Below are 21,499 nucleotides of genomic sequence, written 5' to 3'. Positions count from 1 at the left end.
CTGGATCGGAGATCCTGCACAAAGCAAAGCAACTCTTAGATAAAAAAGATATTTCATATCCATGGTCGGCAATTTGAGAAACTGAAAAAAAAATTAAATTTAGTTTGAAAACTCTAACTTTTGGAACAAATTTTTTTTGAAAATCTTTAGAATCTAATATTCCTATGCTCTAAATTTTCAAAATGGTTCCATCGGCCATAAAAACATAAGACAAGTTTGAGTTAGTGCATGTACTGGACAAGGCATTCTCATGAGGAGTCATATAGAAAGATGCTCCCGAATCTAGAATCCAAGAATACGTACCAGGTGAAGATGAGAAGACGATGACGACAATCGATGTAGGAAAAGTTACTTTAAGAATTTGTTGAAGCGTCATGGATATTTGGCCAAGTGTGTCTTTAAGGTCCGCTCCACTTTTGCCTTCTTCTTCCTTCTTGGGGGTAGATTCTTCAACGAAACCAACCTTATACTTGAAGGTTCCATTCAACTTAGGGCAAGCGAGTTTAATGTGATCCAACTCATTACAATGATGACAAATAATCATTTTTCTTCCACCACTATAGTTATTATTATTACTATACTTATTTTGCCTCCCAAAGTATGGAGGCTTGTAGGGCTTAACATGGTTGCCAAGTTTAAATACTGCCAATATTTCATCACAACTTTTACTCATACCAAGATGAGTTTCTTCTTGAACAATTTCGGTAATAGCATCTTCAACAGGAAGATGAGTAGATCCATATAGGAGAGAAAATCTAACTTGCTCAAATTCAGGACAGAGCCCATACAAGAATTGAAAGAATCTCTCTTATTTTATTTGTTTTTGCCAAGTTCCACATCTTCAATAACAACCCACTTAGGCTCCAAAAGTTCTAGTTCATCCCATAGGAGATTCAAAGCACTATAAAATTTTTGGATACTCATTTCACCTTGCTTGGTGGTTCTAACATTTTCTTGCAAAAATATGCTTTTGCAAGATCCTTTTGGGTATACATACCCTTCATGAAAAACTAAGCTTCATTGGCTTTTCAAAATTTTGCAATGTTTGCACATACCTTAAGCTCGACATTGTTCATGAACCATGCAAGAATTTTCGCATGGTGGCTCTCACAATCTTTCACTTGTTTACGATGATCTTTAATGGCCTTGAAACAAACATCTCCCTCTAAGGCTTTCTCTTGACCTCCTTCTAGTGTTGTGAGTTTGAGTTGGGGTTCGGAGATAGTGCCCATTGAAAAAGTGTATATTGTTTCGGGTTCGGGTCTGGATCCTATACCAGACCCGAGTTCATTGTAAAACTTAAATGTATTTCTTTTCTTTTGGGTTGGGTTCGGATATTATATTAGACCCGACCCGACCCATGTACACTTAAGTGCTTTATACAATGCATTAGGTCGTGACAGCCGCAAAGGCCCCTTTTGGTTTTCTCTTCTCGTCTCTCTCTCTCTCTCCCTCTCTTTCTCTGTTTTCTCTCTTAATGCAGGTGCAGATGAAATTCTAACATGGTATCAGAGCGTAGATCCTTCTAGAGGCAAAAAGGAACTCTGGCTCGTGACCACGATAAAAAAATTGAGGTTTTTCCCTTCTCATTCTCTTTCTGTTCTTCTTTCCCCTTCGCCTCTTTTCTTTCCCCCTTTCTGAATCTTCCTGTGTACTCACACCTCACGTGAGTTACATTTTTGTAAATCTGTGATTCACGGGCCCTCTATCCACGTGAATCCGGATCGTAGATTGACTACATTTCACGTGAACTGGTTCACGTGAAGCATCGGTCTTCTCCCAGATCGTGGGTTAACGTCTTTTCACGTGAATTCGTGAACTGATTCACGTAAGATATTAAATTTTTCCTATTAATCGTTTGATTCTCTTTTCATTCTGTCTTTTCCAAAATATCTCTGCATATTCGGATGTTATAGTGCTTCCCTTTGATTCCCTGTGCTCTGCTGCACCTTATCATTCTTGATTTCCCTTTGCTGAAACAGTCAAGGGAGGGGTTTCTTAATGTGTGATTATTTTTTTTTCTTTCGCGCAAGCCTCTTTTGGTGCACAGAAAGGACCAAAGTTTCTTCATTTTCTGATTTCAACAGACTACGATTCTCTGACAGCAAAAAAAAAAAGTGTTGGAAGAAGGTTGATTTTTTGTCTGTTGATTCTTATTCTCTATGGATCCCTACCATCCTCAATCAAATCTTTCTTCAAGTTTTCTCAACCAACTTGTTTATGAGAAGTTGAATACCTCAAATTTCTTGATCTGGAAGAGGCAGATTATTCCTTTCATAAAGAGTCAAGGCCTCTTAGGTCACCTGGATGGAACCAGTTCAGTTCCACCAGAATTTAGCCCGAGAGAAGAAAAAGATGACAAAGGGGTGAGTTCAATCGTGTATGTCAAAAATGCTGAATTTCTCAATTGGGAAAGAAAAGACCAGTCAGTTGTTGCATACATCACATCCACCCTGTCTCAAGAGATCCTACTTGCCATTCCTGACAATTGTACAACTCTACAACTCTGGGAACGACTGGTTTAGACGTATTCACAGGTTTCTCAAGCAAGAGTAGTTTTTTTAAAAAGAGAATTTCAGTTGTTAAGGAAAGATTCCATGACCATCATGGAATATTTAAACAAGATGAAGACCATTACAGATCAACTTGCAGTTATAGGGTGTGTCGTTAGTGACAGTGACATGGTGCAACAAACCCTGAGTGGATTGGGATCTGACTACAACATGATAGTCACTTCACTATTGTGTCTCCCTGTTCTTCCTACCTTTGATGAGCTACGAGCCAAATTGATCCAATATGAAATGACTCTGAAGGGATTCTCTGAAGAAACTCATAATCATTCAAATTCTCAAGAAGTTTTTGCTACAGGAGTGACCTATGGTAGAGGACGAGGACGAGGAGGACAAGGGCGAAGTGGACACAGAGGGCGTGGTTTGCTTCCCACTCCAAACACGTTTACTCATGCGCAGGGAACAAGATCCATCCCTACTTGCTTCCTTTGTAACAAAAAGGGACATATCAAGGCGAACTGTTGGCATAATCCAGAGAATAAAGGAAAGAGTCCACAGATAGAAATCAAGAGAAGGTTCACAAATACCAGAGACAATGGAGAGATTAAAGATTTGTTGATATCTGCCTTGTCAGAGTTAAAATTGAAGCAGAATGATGAAGGCACTTGGTTTGTCGATTCCGGGGCAGCGACTCATGTGACAGGCGATGCAGGTAAAATTTCTAATCCTATTCCTTATTTTGGAAAAAAGTAAGATTGTCACTGGAGATGGATCCCACCATCCTGTTTCCCATGTTGGAAAGACTGTTATTCCCATGTCACATTCCACTCTTACTCTTTCTGACGTTCTTCATGCTCCTGACATTAAGAAAAATATGGTCTCCGTCTCTAAACTTATTGATGATAATAATGCTTCAGTTGAATTCACTCCCTTCTCTGTGCAGGTCAAGGACCTACGCACGAGGGAAACATTCGCTGAAGGAAAAAGACGAGGCAACATGTATGTCTTTGAAGAAGCTCCATGTCGTGATGTTCGCCCTTCCCACCTGGTTTCGAAGTCTTCATCAGAGTCATGTTCCTCCTCTTCTGCTAGTGTTTTTAGTATCTCTGAATGCAATAAGCCATCCTTATGGCATAGTAGGTTAGGACATTGTGGGAGTCATTTTATTGAGAAACTTGTTTCTAATAATCTCATTCCAAAAGAAAGTCTTAAAGGGGATGAGAGTAGTCATAAATGTTCCAGTTGCCTTTTGTGCAAGAGTCATGTATTGCCTTTCAATTCAATTAATAAGAGAGCTTCAAAACCTTTTGAGATCATTTGTTCTGATGTGTGGGGACCCGCCCTAATTGTCTCTGGGTCTGGAAGCAGATATTATCTAATCTTTGTTGATAGCTATTCTCGATACACTTGGATATATTTCATAAAAAATAAGTCAGAAGTCTTCTCTTTGTTTCAAAACTTCTTTTCCTTGGTCAAAAACCAATTTTCTGAGTCCATTCAGTTTTTCCAATGTGATGGAGGTGGGGAATTTTCATCCCATGATTTTATTTCTTTTCTTCGAGATAACGGAATAGGAAGAAGGGTGTCCTGCCCTCACACTCCTCAACACAATGGGATTGCTGAACGAAAACATAGGCATATCGTTGAAAGTGCCATGAGTATGCTTCATGACAGCAATCTTCCCACCAATCTATGGACAGAAGCCTTTCATTCTGCCGTGTATGTGATAAATAGATTGCCAATGGTCATTCTGGAAAACAAGTCTCCTTATCACTGTCTCTTTGGAACTCATCCTAGTTATCATGATCTGCGTGTTTTTGGATGTGTTTGCTATGTGCATGTTGATCGGTCCCTGAGAAACAAGTTTCAAGACAAGGCCCAAAAGTGTAGGTTTGTGGGATACGCAGATGACTACAAAGGATATAGGTGCTATGATCCCACCAACAAATGCATCAGAATCTCAAGAAATGTTGTCTTTGATGAGCAAAATTTCGATGACAAAGCTGATGCAACCAATATACCAACTGAAGTTTACTATCCTTGGTTGAGCTCAGAACTTTTTGCTAGCGCCAGCGAAGCATGTTCACCAGATTGCGTGCAACAAGAAGAAGAGATGTCTGAAAACACTGAGACATCGGGGTCACAGAATTTTAAAAAAATACCTGGTAGATATAAAGGCATTGTCTATTCCGGACAGAGACCGATGACATCAAGCCATTCAGATCATGCTTCAGTCAACAATCTGACCCCTTTTCACACTCCTGAGATCAGAAAATCAAGCCGCATACGACATCCCATTGACAGGTGGGTCAGCTATAACTTCTCCTTGGATCTTCAGCTGTTTTTAACTGCTCTCAATAAAGAAGATGAACCCACTATGTACTACCAGGCAGCCACTTCTATCAAGTGGGTAGAAGCTATGAATGATGAAATGCAAGCTTTGCATGAATGTGGAACTTGGGAAGTTGTTTCCAGACCGCCTGACAAAAATGTTGTTGGATGTAAATGGGTCTACAAGATAAAGTACAAGCCAGATGAAACTATTGAGCGATACAAGGCAAGGCTCGTAGCAAAAGGATTCACTCAAGAAGCAGGGCAAGACTATGATGAGACTTTTAGTCCGGTTGTAAGAATGGGAACAATTCGGATTATTATCTCTCTGGCTGTTGAACATGGGTGGAAGTTGAGTCAGCTTGATGTAAAGAATGCCTTCTTGCATGGGGACTTGAAGGAGGAAGTGTATATGGATCACCCCCCTGGATATCAAGAACAAAATTGTAAAACCCATGTGTGCAGGTTAAAGAGAGCTATCTATGGTTTGAAACAAGCATCTCGCTCTTGGTTTGATAACTTCTCACTAGAGATTCAGAAACATGGATTTTCGCGTTCCATGCTGGACCACTCATTGTTCTTTTTTAGAAGTCAGACTGTGACCACTCTGTTATTAATTTATGTTGATGATATTGTTATCACAGGAAACTCTGTGGTTCACATCCAAGAAGTGAAAAACTTACTAGGTCAGAGGTTCAAAATGAAAGATCTTGGAACTCTACGCTATTTTCTTGGTGTAGAAGTTGATAATCAAACTCATGGCTTGACACTCACACAACACAAGTACACCGTAGATGTTCTCCGCAAGGCAGGTATGAAAGACTGCAAACCTCTGGGAACTCCGAGTGTGCTGCATCAAAAACTTAGTGCTCATGATGGAGATTTGTGTGATGATCCCACCAGGTATCGAAGCATAATAGGAATGTTACAGTATCTGACCTTCACTAGACCAGATATTGTTTATTCAGTTAATCAAGTATCTCAATTTATGCATGCGCCACGTACTGGACATATGGAAGCTGTCAAGAGGATCCTTAGATATCTGAAAGGGACTATTGGGGATGGATTGACATACTCACCACAGTCATATGGAAAAGATGAGCATTGACTCACTGTATATTGTGATGCAGACTGGGCTGGGGATCCTGATGAACGAAGATCTACATCAGGATATTGTGTCTTCATTGGAAGAAATTTAGTTTCTTGGAGCAGTAGAAAACAAAAAGCTATCGCTAGATCAAGTACTGAGGCTGAATACAGATCTATGGCTGCTGCCACTGCCGAAGTCACATGGATCAGACATCTACTGACTGAAGTAGGAGAAAAGATCTCCCACACTACCTTGCTATGTGACAACCAAAGTGCTATTAACATGTCATTCAATCCAGTACATCACAGTCGTGCTAAACACATTGAGATTGACCAACACTTTGTGAGACAGAAAGTTGAAGAGCCTGAGTTCGTCAATACTGAACAACAAGTTGCGGACCTATTTACGAAAGGATTAACAAAGGATCGTTTTTGGACGCTCAAAGGCAAGTTGTGCATGGTTCACAACCATGCTCAACTTGAGGGGGGGGTGAAAAAGTGTATATTGTTTCGGGTTCGGGTCTGGATCCTATACCAGACCCGAGTTCATTGTAAAACTTAAATGTATTTCTTTTCTTTTGGGTTGGGTTCAGATATTATATTAGACCCGACCCGACCCATGTACACTTAAGTGCTTTATACAATGCATTAGGTCACGATTTCTGATATACAGAAATCGTGACAGCCGCAGAGGCCCCTTTTGGTTTTCTCTTCTCGTCTCTCTCTCTCTCTCTCTCTCTCCCTCTCTTTCTCTGTTTTCTCTCTTAATGTAGGTGCAGATGAAATTCTAACACCCATCACATACCCCCAAAGCTTTTTTCCTTTAATATTTTTTTTCATGACGGAAGCCCACATCATGTAATTTTTTTCATTGAGCTTTAATGAGAGGTCAATTTTGGCCTCCATTGTGTAAGCAAGAGAGGAAGAGGAAGAAAATGTAAATGAGAAGAGGAGAGCACAATCCCTTAGGAGACTTTGTCACGAACACAATCACTTGATGACAACCTTCCACAAGTCCAAGAATACTATGACTTTGATACCATGTAAGCAAATATGCGAAAGTACAAAACACAAGCTACTAAGAGCTCACAAGATCACAATCATACAAGTGCATATGCACAAGTCCACTGTGTGATAATACAAAAGTCTAACAAGACAACAACAACAAAATAAAAATTATAACCCTTTATTGATTAAAATGCTTAACACAAGCATTGAAGAAACAAGAGGGGTTCGACCCCTATTTATACACAACTCCCTCTTGAGGGGAGACCATTTGGGAGCTCCAAAGAGCTGTTGGGAGCTCCCAACAGTCATAAATATGACTCTTAGGCAGCCTCCCAACTGATCTTTGGTCAAAGATCAAAGAGCCCTTAGCCTTTTGGTTAAGGACAAAAATAAAAAAATAAAAGGGGCTACACGCAGTCCTTAGTAATGATTTTATTACAAGGGGAAAAGACCAAAAATACCCCTGACTCAAAAAGTAAATTACATGCTATAAATAGTATATATATCTATATATACTATTTTAACACCTTGCATGAGGTGGAGCGAACAACTTTCACGAGAATTACCAGAAGAATTGTGGTTCTAGAGGAAGGAGGATTGGGTTATCGCTCTTTCACAATACAAATGAGAAAAAGAAAAAAAACTAAATGTATTTTGTATGGAACAAAATTTTGCAAGAAAAAGGAATTTCGCAATACACGTGCGATGCAAATAAGAAATTTCACAATATCAGATTTCACAAATATTTTGGAATTTTGCAATACTTCATGAGATACTCGCTCATAATTTCACAATTATTGCACTTCCGCAAATTTTATGATTTTCGCATGATCACGCTAAATTCATCATGAGTTTTACAAATTGTTTGGAATTTCACAATCTTTTTTGGAAAATCGCAACCTCATATGAGATTTTGTTGGCGAGTTCTATGGCTGTATTATTTTAGCGCCATGACATATGCAAATCGAGAATTTGCACCTGTGAGGGGTAAAAGCATCAAGAAACAATTGAGAACATGTAATATTGTCCATTCCATGGATTTGATAAATTACAGGGCATTTTTGGAACCACGTCATTTTTTTCGTACATTACAATCATTTTCTGATCTTTAAACTCTTTTGATAAGAATTCTCCCCTTAAATCAGTGCAAAAAATAGAAATATCAGTGGTAAGACCAAAGTTTGGTTAGATTCTGTTAAGGAACCAATTTAGTGCAGAGAGTTGATGATGATATCATCTTTGTAGACAATCTCACATAATTAAACAACATGCTTGCCTTGAGCTTGACTTTAATCATCTGAGTCAAATGTTGATGAAGTGATACCTTGAAGTTTGTACTTTGTAAATAGGGAAAAGTAACGTGTAATATTCTTGCAATATGTTGACGCATGTCCAAGGCCTGCATATATCTGATGCATAATTCATAGTGCACCATTGGGAACTAAAACTATGTTGTGCATTAGTGAGTTATAACCTCAATGCTAAGTCATAGGGATTCGGCAAAGCAGGTGCCGGCGTGCCGCACCCGCCTCGACGCAACGCGAGTGCGCGTGCGACACCCGGTGTGGTCAACATGACCCTGGGTGCGGTCAACGCACCCAAGGTCGTTTTTGTCCAATTTTTTAACGTAACTTGTGTTTTCTTCTTGTAACCTGTGTTTGGTTGGTAAATACTAGCTGATGCATGTTCCTAGGCATCATGGAAAAAATAAGGACATTACCACTAATGGTTACTTAAAGGGGTTTCATGGAAAATGAAAGAAGAATTAATTCTACATGATTTTTAGTTAACTTTTATCTTGGGAATTAATTCTACAAAGGAACGGACTTCTAAGTTCCTATTAATTACTCTCTCTCTCTCTATATATATAAGTAATCAATAAATGCATTAGAAAAGTTAATTGCTTTGACTGGTAAAATATCATGTCCATTTATGTTTTACGCCCTGCAGTGTAGGGATGAAAGTGGGGCTGGGTAGACCTGACCCAACCCGAATTGACCTAGCTTGACTCGGTCATGCCCAAGATGAACATTCATTAGTGTTAATGTTGTTAAAACTTAAAAATTATATATATATTTGCCGCACCCCCGCACCCAAGGTTTTTGAAAGTGCCGCACTCCCGCACCCGCACCTGCACTCATGTGACATAGCCTCAATGTTTTAAGCTTCCAAACTTTTACAATTTTTATTCCATGTTTTGTTTTTTTGGTCAACATTCTGCTATCTTTCGCGAATGTGGTAGAGTTAACATTTACTTTTCAATGGTAAGGGTCATATTTAAGTCTCTGAAAATATGTAGCTACTCCCAAACTTTAAATTTACTACTGCATTATTGCATTTATATGCATGCTGTAGTAGATAGTTCTCTAGGTTGTACTCTTCTTTTCAACATCATCTTTTGTTTTTTCATGATTGGTGATGAATGTGTTTGTTTATGTTTAAGTTTGGAGTCAGATTTGATGGCTGCATTTAATTTTCTAGCTTTGAGATATTAGAGGATTTCAAATGTTGCTGACAATTTCAGTTTACCATTTCTCTGAAAGGAGTTGCTTAATTCTTTTGAGAAATATGGGAACAAATCCTATTTGTGGGATGTTCTTGTAAAGGAAGTTCTTAGGAAATATTCCGTCCTGTAGGAAAATCTACCAAAAAATAAAGGGGACATGATTTATAGCAAAAGAAACTCAAACATGTTCCCACATTTTTTTGAGTTTGGTCTTGGAATAATCTCATGAATTATCTTTAGAACATTGTGATGTTAGTCCAAGATTTACAAATCATGTCACAAACTCAAATTCTTGAATATCTCTATGAAGTTGTTTTTAAACATTTCATTGATGAAACCAGGATATCTTAAAAATTTTGGAGAGAAATTTAAATCCTCACAGATATTTGTAACTGTGGTTGAAATTTATTACAGTTCCAACCAAATTATGTTTAAGGATGTTTTTGATTTAAATTACAGAATGCTGGAGTAGATTTCCCACCACGAATAGAGAATGCAGTGCCTCTATTTACTCCTCCCCAGTCACTGCCTATAGTATCAAGTTCATCTCATCCATCAGGATACGAAGATTCAACTATTGTGGCATCTTTGCCTTCAGATGCTTCTGATCTCAGGTACTATGCTTTACTGATATAGTATGACAGAGAGAGGCATCAAATGCCTTGAGAACTTTAGTGTGCCTCTTTTTCTTACTCTGGTTGTTTGGACTAAAACTTGTTCTGTAATTTAGCTTTTTAAGTATGTTTTCTTATGTACCTTTTTGTGTTAGATAGACATTATGTGAAACCTTGTCAAATCGACATGTACTTAGGAATATGGATCTAATTATCCTTTTTTCATTCCTTTCCCTACTTGCCTTTTGCCTATGTTTCAAAGGAGCCAGCATGATTCCATTTATCTGTCACTGTGTAATAAGCATTAAAAGCACATCTTGAGCCAAAAGAATAAGAAAATCCGAAATTGGTTAATTGTAACGCCCCAAGATTTAAAACCCAGAAAACACGTAATTTTTTTTTGTATAGCAGCGGAAAAACAAGCTTTTTGATTCCGGTTGAAAACCTCGGGCTGGTTACAAAATCGATCGATAACAGTAAGACAAAATAACACTTATAAATGATATTAGATCAAAATCAGAGTTTCATTCCAAAATGAACTATAAGGTTTTTACAAAATTAGTATAAACAAGTAGTCAAAAACTCTCATCCTTAAGAAAGAAAGATGACTGACCCTCGACGTCGCCACATCTTCCCGCTATGCTCCTGCAACTATTCAATACATGTAATTTGTAGGAGGTCAATATCTACAAGCGCCCCCTCCCCCTAGGAATACAATAAAAGGAACAAAATTGCATAGTAACATGCATACATGAAATGTCATTCTTTTTCATATAAATAAACAATTTTCAGTAGTCAATAACTGAAATGTGACAGTACATGCAATAACCATACTCATGTGTGATCATTCAATTCATGCATGACTTACCTGTGTAAGCAAAGTGTTCAAAATAAGCATGAATAGCTTATATTTCTTTCATTTATGTTTTGCTTTCTTAGAAGATGCATGTCATGCTTCACACATAATGCATTTTTTGTTTCTCTTTCACAATACTTCGTAGGTACAACACATACAATATTCAAATTAGAGGCATGACCCAAGGGGTGCATTCAATCAATTGGTGGCTTATTATCTTGGCCTTGTTCATCTTTTCCAGTTCTAGGTGTAAGACAATATAGTCGAGAGAGAGCTCCTACCACCCCCAACCTGATATATCAAAATTTCTTTCAGCTGAAACAATCTAACTACCACCCTGTGACACCAGTGGCAGCTATCCCCTATCTCCGTAGCTGGGGAAGCAACCCTTCGTGCTTAACAATATCTCACGGAGCTTAGTGTACCGCTTGTCCTCTCATTATAAGCTATAAGAGAATTAATATATACATTCTTTATCATTTAATTTAATTCTCTTAACATAAATGCATAATTTACATATTTTCAAGAACGTATGATTTCAATTAACCCATCATAAGGTTCTCGGTCACCTATCTGGGGCATTTAACACATCGGTCCAGTTGACCGTGCACAAGGTTGGGAGCCACCCATTGGGGCTCGAGCCTTCGTAAAACAATAATGCATAACACGTTCTTTATCATGGATATTATGCAAATCATACATCCTTCAATATTCATTTCATCAAACATCATTGCATAAGCATGCTAACATGTATCATAAATCTTTATTGTACTCATGCATCAAAATGTGGTCGTTCATTCATATGCAGGCTTTAAGACAAATATCATTGCTTAATAATTCAGAAATATGCATATTAAAAGCATGAACCACATACATGCATTTGTTCATAAAATTCTGAAATACACTCATCGGAATATGTTCGTAAACTTGAACATATATGTATTTTCATTTGAAACATATTTGGAATTCTTGCGTATAGAAAGTTTTAGAACTTTTTATTCACATAATTTTGCTCGTAAAAATTCAACGGTTTTGTAAATATACCTTTTTTCTCGTAAATTGTGCAACACGAACAATTTTGGAACTAAATATATATTTTCTCGTAAAATCCAATGGTTTCATAAATATACCGTTTTCTCATAAATTGATTAATACGAACAATTTTCTGAAACTATATATATATATATATATATATATTTATTTAACTTCACATATATGGAAATCCAACATTTCAAATAACCTAAAACTTTTTAAGATGGATGTATTCTTTTGTATATATATACGTATGTATACATATATATTAATATAATATATATATATATATGTTTAGTCAATATACGTTGACTTCTAGCCGTTGAAGGAGGGGTCCAATGGCTAGAGAGAGATGATGCATCATATAAAATTTTGTGATGAACAAAATCAATGCCATAAGAAGGCAATAAATACTTATTGAAATCAATTTTCAAATAGTGTGAGTTCATATCAAATAACCGATTTGAAAAAACAAGTTTCAAATCAAATTCAATAAAAGTAGATGAAAAAACCTTAGCATGATTATAGTGCTATCATATGCACAATAATATGTCAATTGATGCAATTATATGCAATACATAATGACCATTTTCACAAATTTGAATAAGCAAGCAATCAACACAAAGAAGATGGAATTTTTAGATTACCTCATAAATTCGCCAATCAAGGGACATGTGCACTAAGGCACAAAGATCCAATAAAAAGAGAAAAATAATAGTTTTAAGAAGCTTAATCTAAATCATAAGTCTACTATGAGAGAATGAAGGCACACATGTAGAGATTTATGAAGATCTTTTGTATAGGTGGTTAATACATAATTTTCTCTAATCACGAACTTACATGTCATACAAGAAATTTTGCAACAAGTGTAAAATCTCTAAGAATCATGATATAAAATATCAAGAAAGAAACCACTAAGAGTTGCAAGAGGGCACAAGTACCCAAGTTAATAAATCATTAATGGGCAAAACACATAAAGTTACTTAAGAGTCAACATTAAGATTTTTTTTTAAATAAGTTTAATATGAAAGGAAGCAAGGTTTTCCGAAGATGTTCACCAAATCAACAAAGTGGGCACTCAAAGAGTTCCACCAATGCATCAAAAGAACAAGCACAAGCAACAAGATGAGCTCACACACTAAATCCACCTAAGGTGGTTAACACAACAAAATAATATTTTATTGATGATAGGATAGAACAAAAGTATCCACTAAAATTCTAAATGGACAAACACAACAAGTGTCTAAGGACGCACCAAAGCAAGAAAAATAAAGAACATGTAATCATAATTTTTAAAATCCTTAAGAAATCACATATTTGCGTAGTACATCATTTTTAACATGTTTTGTTAAAACAAAAGTACTGTCATACTCAAAATATTCTTCGAACTCAAAATATACTTCGAATCAATATGCTCATGCAAGAGCTAACAAAATAATAATACATTTAAAAGGAGATTTAAAAGAAAGCTTTAATTTCAATTAATTTGAAAAACACGTCCAATTTTTCAACATAACATATCAAAAACAACTTTTGAAATTTTATCATAGACACTTTTCCAAATATAAAACACATACCAGAATAAGAGATCATCGAGTCTAAGCCATTCATCAAAGTTTTCTTTAGAGGAACAAACATGTCCAAGATACCAAGACCAAGGTGCCAAGCTCATGATACCATGTCATGAGAATGACGCGAATCCTGATGCACTCCGGAGCAGAGTTGCCAGTCGAGGATTTTGTTTTTATTTTTAGTTTAACAAATAACATAGATAAATATATATATATATATATATAATATATATATATAACGATAAAGAAAATAAGTTATACATACATATATATATATATATAACGTTAAAGAAAATAAATATTTTTCTCATGCGTAATGCATGAGCTAAATAACACAAGGAATACTTAAGAAAAGTAAAATACATACCGAGTAAATCCAAGGAGAAGAGAATAAATGAGAGGTAACAAATACTTCGCCACCTTCTCAAATTTTGAATGATACACTTCCCGATGCACCAAAAGAGTAGCTTGATAACAACCGAGCTCTGATACCATGTAAGGAAATAGGCGGAAATATAAATAACAAGTGATAACACTTGAAGGTCCAATAACGGAGACGAAATGACAAGCTCATAAAGTGCAATTACATAAACCCACAAAGGAGCAATGCCTAAAGGCAAAAAAAAAAAAAAAATTATTAAGAGAGTGTAAAAACTCTTCAAAGAATGAGGGAAAAGACCCCTTTATATACAAAGTGAAAAAGCATGAGAGAGGGGGCCATTGGGGCTCCCACTAATAGACGTTGGGGAGCCCCAACGTCTATCTAAGTGGGCCCCCCCATGGTCCCAAAAGGAAATAAATAAAAATAAAAAAATAAGTAAATAGAAAAAAACCTAAATAAGTTGCATGCAACTTATATTACACTATGAAAAGACCAAAATACACATATCGGGTATTTTGGAGTGTGTATATATATATATATAATAATCACCTCCCCAATCTGCATCAGTATAAGCAGTTAAATCTAAGGAGGAAGAAGCAGGCAAGAAAAATCCTTGAAAAATAAAAGTTTTAATATATCTGATAATATGTAAAACAACTTCCATATGGACAGTGGTAGGATCATGTTGAAATTGGCTTGCTGTGTAAATGACATGCACAATGCCAGGTTTTGTAATGGAGAGATAAGACAGTGCCCTGACAAGTTGTCTGTAAGGTGTTGGATTTTCAAGCGATTCTCCATCATCAATCTTCATTTTGACATTTACAACTTTGGGAGTGTCAACCTGTCTTTCATCTGAGATACCAGACATATCATCAATATCTAGAGCAAATTTAGATTGAGTTAGCAAATAGCCTCTAGAGAAGTAAGCAACTTCTGTGCCAAGAAAGAATCTTAAAAAACCCAAGTCTCATTTCAGAATGTGTTTTGAAAAACTTTTTAATGTTGTCAATTCCTTGTTTATCATTTTCGGTGATGATTATGTCGTCTACATAAAGGAGAAGAATAATAATACCTGCATTAGAATTCTTACCAAACAAAGTTGTGTCAGTAAAATAAGATTGAAAACCAAAATCAAGTATAACCTGACTAAACTTATCATACAAAGCTTTTGGGGTTTGCTTAAGTCCATACAAAGCCTTATTTAAACGAAGAACCTTTTCTTTGACAATATTAATGCCAGGTGGTGGTTTCATGTACACTTCTTCGGCTAGGCTTCTATTGAGAAATGCATTTTTAACATCCATTTGATATGTATGCCATTTTTTTTTATAGAGACAAGGGCTATTAAAATCCTAATTGTGGTCATTCTAGCAACTGGAGCAAAAGTCTCTTCATAGTCTATTCCATACTCTTTGGAATAGCCTTTGACAACTAATCAGACTTTAATTCTCTCAAGAGTTTCGTCACTTTTGGTTTTAAGTTTGTACACCCATCGACAACTTATAGGCTTTTTGCTTGGTGGAATATCTTGGATAGTTCAGGTATTTGCCTTTTCTAAGGCTTTTAATTTTGCTGTCATTACTTCGACCCATTCGGACTGTTCCTTTGCAACAACATAGTTAGAAGGCTTTACGTAGGAGTGTATCTAGGCAATGTAGGTTTGTTACTTCGGTGAAAAAGACTCATAGGACACAATTTTTCATGAAACTTTAGACACTCTAGTTGACTTTCTAGTTGATACTTGTTCCTGTTCTTCAGTATATTTTTCGAGAGCACATGGTTTTTCTAGATTACCCCGCCTAGAATATTGAATACAATCTTGATGAGCATTAAATGGTTCTGTGCTTATCATGTCATTTTGATCTTCTTGACTTTCATCAATATCACCTTCATCAATCTTTTGAACTAAGTCCAACAAAAAAGAATACTCATCTGTTTCTTTAGAGTTCTCACTTTAAAAAAACTTTCTTTTTCTAAAAATGATACATTCCTTGATACATATAACTTTTTAGTTTTAAGGTCAAAACATCTATATCATTTTTGATGACTTGCATATTCCAAGAAGGCACAAAGAATAGCACGAGGAGATAGTTTATCATTTTTATCAGTAAAAACAAAGCATTTGCACCCAAAAACCCTTAACCTAGAATAATCTAGAATTTGCTTGAAAAGTTTTTCAACAGAAGAGATATTGTTTAGTGAAGAGGAAGACATCCCGTTAATAAGATAAACTACAGTAAGAGTGGCTTCGACCCAACAAGTTTTGGTACTTGATGTGTAATGAGTAAAGTTCTTGTTGTTTTTATAATATGCCTATGTTTTATTTCTGCTAAACTGTTTTGTTGAGGAGTCTAGGGACACGATCTTTGATGTGTAATACCGTATAGGTTCAAATAATCTTTAAATTCATTTGATAAAAACACTTCCCTTGAGTCAGTGCGAAGGATTGAAATGTCATTCTTAAATTGATTTTTGACTAAATTATGAAATATTTGAAATTGTGAGAAAACTTCAGATTTATGTTTAAGAAAATAAATCCAAGTATGTCTTGGAAAGTCATCTAAAAAAATTACATAATACATGAAATCACCTTTTGAGATAACAGGTGCTGGTCCCCATACATCCGAATGTACTAACTGAAGTTGTCGAGAAGAGACAAACGTTCTTTTTTGAAAAGGTAATCTCTTCATTTTTTCAAGAATATATTTTGTATATGTAAAGGTTTCAAAAGTAAAAGAAAAATCATTTTTAGAAAAAATGAGATTTTGGATATACTAGGATGGACAAGTCTCTTGCGCCATAGATCTAAGTCCATTTTTTAAACATTACAATATAATGTACTCTTGGGTATTTTCAAAAAATTCATGTAATACAAACCTTCTTCTCTATGGCCTTTTCCAATCAGCTTCCCTGACTAGTGATCCTGCACTCGACAACCACGAGAGGAGAATAAAACATTACACTCATGGTCAAATAATTGCGAGATAGATAAAAGATTTAGGTTAAGTTTAGAAATATATCTAATTTGTGGAATACAAATTTTTTTAGTTTTGACAAATATTTTTGAAATTTCCTATTCCTTTGATTTCAAGAAATGTTTCATCAGCGGTAAAAACATTCGACCTATTTGAGTTATGACATTCGGATAACATATTTATGTTTAGTGTCATATGAAAACACCTGAGTCAAGAAGCCAAAGAGATTTACCGAGATCGGAGATGCCAACGGAGGAGACTGCGGCTCCTGTGGATGAAGATGCTCTTTTGAGTAGTGGTTGAAGTGCCTCCACTAATTGCGTTAAGGACATGCTTCCAATGAATGACTCATTTGATTCTTGTGGAGATTCGACAGAAGAAACCCTTTTTTTATAGGGTTTCTTCAATTTTGGACAATAAGTCTTTACATGTTCCAGTTCTCGGTAATAGTAACAAATGACTTTCCTTTCGTTCCCTTGCCTCTTATCATTTGTCCTCCTATAGCGTGGAGGTTTGTATGTACGAACGTGATTTCTCAGTTTAGATACGGCTAGAATCGAGTCATCATCACACTTGAAAATTCTCTTCTTAAGCCTATTCTCTTCCATGTTTAATTCTTCTATTGTGTCTTATATGGAAGAAACCTTTCCTCGATGAAGAACATATTTTGTTGATTCAGATTTCGATCTTAACCCACTAATAAATTGGAAGAAATGCTCCGTATTATTTGATTTTGATGGAGTTCTATATCTTGTGGACAATGCCACTTTGGTTCAAGGAGAGCCAATTATTGTAGTACTCTCTAATGCTCTACTTTATCTTGTAAGTTGCACAAATGTGCAATGTCTGTAAGAGAATACATTCGCTTCAGATAGTCCCAAACATCGTTAGCATGTTCAAATTTTGCAAGACTTGAACATTTTTTGATGTCGACACCACTTATGAGCCAAGACATAATCGTGGCATGTCCCATTCTTCATTCTTTCCACTTTTTTTTCGTAAGTGGTAATGACTTTGTTTTTCTCAACCTTTGTAAGTGGTATTTATTTCTCTCCTTCTACCTTTGTAAGGATTAGCTTAGGTTCCAAATTTGTTCCATCAACTAATCCCCACTATCCCTTTCCCCATATGAGGTGCTTCATTATTGAAGCCCATGTAGCATAGTTATAATCGTTAAGCTTGATGGGTTTAATGGTGACATTATCATTGTCATCCATTTTACAAGGTTTTGAGAGAGAAATAAATAAAGAGAGAAGAGAGATAGAAAAGGGAGAAGAGATAAAGGAGATGATAGTAAGTACTCCACCATCGATAATGAGTATGAGTCCTCCTCCAAGATCTTCACACGATCACGATTTTGAAAAGAACTTCGCTTCTTTTCCAAATTTTGAATGGCATGTTTCCCGATGCACCAAAAATAAACTTATCTTGATCACCAAGCTTGGATATCATGTAAGAAGATGAGTTCTTGGATTATCACCAAACGAAGCTTCAAGTAGCTCCAACCAAAATACCGAGAAAGATCATTCACAAGAACCACAAAGGTTCATACACAATACCCGAAAAAGGGTATACAAAACAAGAGGAAAAAATATATTTATTTGAATGAGAAAACACCCCTTGAATTCATACATATGAGAGGGGGCAAAGCCCCATATTTATATACATCATAGAAGGCTTAGAGAAGGGAGTCGTTGGGCTCCCAACGACGCTATTAGAGCCGTTGGGAGTCCAATGATTCTTTGCTTTTTGACTTTGGTCAAAAGTTGACTAGTCAAAAAGCTGAAAAAGTAAAAAATAAAAAGGAAAAAAAAATCCTATTCTAACTAAACTAAAGAAAAAAGTAATTCCTAGTTAGCCTAGTTTATTACGTATTATTTAACAAAAAACTACCCATACACTTGTGAAGAATCTCACAAATAATCAAGTTTACAAAAAAACATTCATTCATCAAATGCGCTAAGGCGAAAATAACACAAAGTGCTCTAAGGAAAAAATAACGCAAAGTGCTCTAAGGCACAAAAATATCAAATATTATTGAGGGAGGAACCTCACAAAAAAGATACTTTACAATAGGGTAATGACCCCTTATTTATAAACTTGAAAATATGTTCAAACAATCAACTATGTTGACTTTGACTTGACTAAAAAGACAAAAAAGCTAAAAATAAAAAAGATGAAAACAAAGTATTACAAAATGTATTTGTTTTATATACATATATACTTTAAATACATATATATATATATATTCGTATATATAAATACTCTTATTTTACAAAGAGTATATATATATATATATATGAACATGTGACGTTCTAACAGTCTTCTTTATACTTATGGTGCAATCACCGAAAGTTTGTCAAGTAGAAAATTGATTCTTGGTGAACAAAGTGCCTTGGTGAAGAAATCAACAAGTTGATATTCTAATGTCATATAGGGAAGATCAATGGTCTTCTTTAAGTATTCTTCACGAACGAAGTGACAGTCCATCTCTATATGCAGTCATTTCATGAAACATATAATTTCGAGCATTGTATATAAAGCTCTTGTTGTCACAACATAATCTTGTAGGATTCTGAAGATGAATTATCATATTTGAAATTAGTTTTTTGAGCCACACGATTTCCATGGTAGTAGTTGTCATTGCTCTATATTCAGCTTTTGTAGATGATAGTGACACCTTTTGTTGTTTCTTGCACTTTCATGAAATCAATGATTTATCTAAAAACACACAAAATCCAGTTGTTGAGCGCTTATTATTTGGATCTCCTCCCCAATCAGCATCTGAGTATGCAATAAGATCTAATGAGGAAGAGGATAGAAAAACTCCCTTGTTTATTGTGCCTCTGATGTATTTGATAATTCTCATGACTGCACTTATATGAGCTGATGTTGGAGCATGTTGAAATTGTATATGTACAATATGAGCTATGTTTGATCTTATAATACTCAAATGCATGAGAGATCTCATGAGCTGTCTGAAGAGAGTTGATTTATCCAAAGGGACTCCATTATCAACTTACATCACATCTTCATTCCGACAATCTCTTGAGTGTCAACAACTTTGTCATCTGATAATCCTTACCTGTCAATGATATCTAAAGCAAATTTTGTTTGCGACAATATATACTCTCTGTTAGAATATGATACTTCTATACCAAGAAAGTATGTTAGGAACCCAAGATCAGTCATTTCAAAAGAATTTTTTAAAAACTGTTTTACTTTCTTGATTCCTTCTTTGTCACTTCCTGTAATCAACATATCATCAACATATAAAAGTAAAATTATAATACCTGGAGAAGAATTCTTAATAAATAAAGCTCATGGTTTAAAACCATATCTTGTAATAATATTATTGAATTTGTCAAACCAAGCTTTAGGTGCTTATTTGAGACCATACAGTACCCTTTTTAATTTAAGCACTTTACCTGAAGGAAATATCAATCTAGGTGGAACATTCATGTATACTTCTTCATTGAGATTCTCATTTAAAAAAACATTTTTAACACCCATTTGAAATATATTTTAATTTTTAATATCTACAATAGCTACAACAATTCGAACAGTGCTCATCCTGGCAACAGGGGCAAATGTTTGTTCGTAATCTACTCCATATTCTTGAGAATAACCTTCGGCAATTAACCTGGCTTTATGTCTTTTCAAGGATCCATCACTTTTTGTCTTGACTTTGAAAACCCATCTACAGCCTATGATTTTCTTTCTGATGGATAGATTTAGAATTTCTCGAGTGTTGGCTCCGTCAAGAGCATATAATTCTATGTGCATAACTTTTACCCATTCAGGTAAATTTTTTGCCATATTGTAACAGGATCGTTCAAAATATGAATGAATAGCTATAAGACATGCTTTGTCTTGTTTTGACGGGGTTGCGACAACTCATTTTTCTTGAGGTCTATAGTCCTTTTTAAATCTAGGACATTGAGGCCTAATATGGTTGGGCTCATGACAGTTATGACAAATTATTTTTGACTCTCCTTTATTCTTGTTAAAATGATGAGGTCTATATGGCTTGATATAATGTCCCAGTTTGGAGGCGGCAAGTGCGCAATCCTCTTCCTGACCATTGCTAGAGGTAACAAGAACACTATTATTCTTACTCATGTTTAGCCTAGTCTCTTCTCCACTAAGTTTAGTGAGGATCTCATGAATAGGAAGAGACAATGTGGATGATAGCAAGGAAGCTTTAGTTTGTTCAAACTCGGGTCTCAATCCATAAAGAAAAGCAAAGAGTCAACTTGAACTCTCCGTATCTCAATACACTTACCTTGTCATTTGGGTTCAAATTGAGCAAGTTGAGTCCAAATAGATGATAACTCCATAAAATAATCTCTAACATTCTTATTTCCTTGTTTAATATTTCTAGCTTTTTCTTGGAGATAATACTTATGAGCCATATCTTTTTCCCATGCTTCATTTGCCTTTTTGTAACACAAAAGATTTGAGGCAATTTTTGTCTCAATACCACTTAGCATCAATGAAAGAATATTGGCATTTTTCATGTCCTATTCGTCTAATTTTTTGTAATATTCTTTCATTGCTTTGTCCTTTTCTTCGAGACTTGTCTCGACACCATTTTCATATATTGTAAGTTTAGGAGTGGG

General features: G+C 35.6%; 1 protein-coding gene across 2 annotated transcripts in view; it reads left to right on the top strand.

Annotated features, from left to right (window-relative positions):
- The window catches only part of LOC149817224 (TOM1-like protein 3), a 43,695-nt gene that overhangs the window by 14,052 nt on the left and 8,144 nt on the right, over window positions 1–21,499 (top strand). For both annotated transcript variants that reach the window (XM_089987482.1, XM_089987483.1), the window contains exon 6: window positions 9,904–10,058. In XM_089987482.1, coding sequence (XP_089843608.1) covers window positions 9,904–10,058 — 155 coding nt within the window. The remainder of the gene's footprint in view (window positions 1–9,903; window positions 10,059–21,499) is intronic.

The sequence above is a fragment of the Nuphar pumila genome, chromosome 14, assembly GCF_984573655.1.
Source record: "Nuphar pumila chromosome 14, dmNupPumi1.hap1.1, whole genome shotgun sequence".
Classification (NCBI taxonomy): domain Eukaryota; kingdom Viridiplantae; phylum Streptophyta; class Magnoliopsida; order Nymphaeales; family Nymphaeaceae; genus Nuphar; species Nuphar pumila.
The sequence above is the reverse complement of the archived record's forward strand: the minus strand, read 5'-3'. Positions and strand labels throughout refer to the sequence as shown.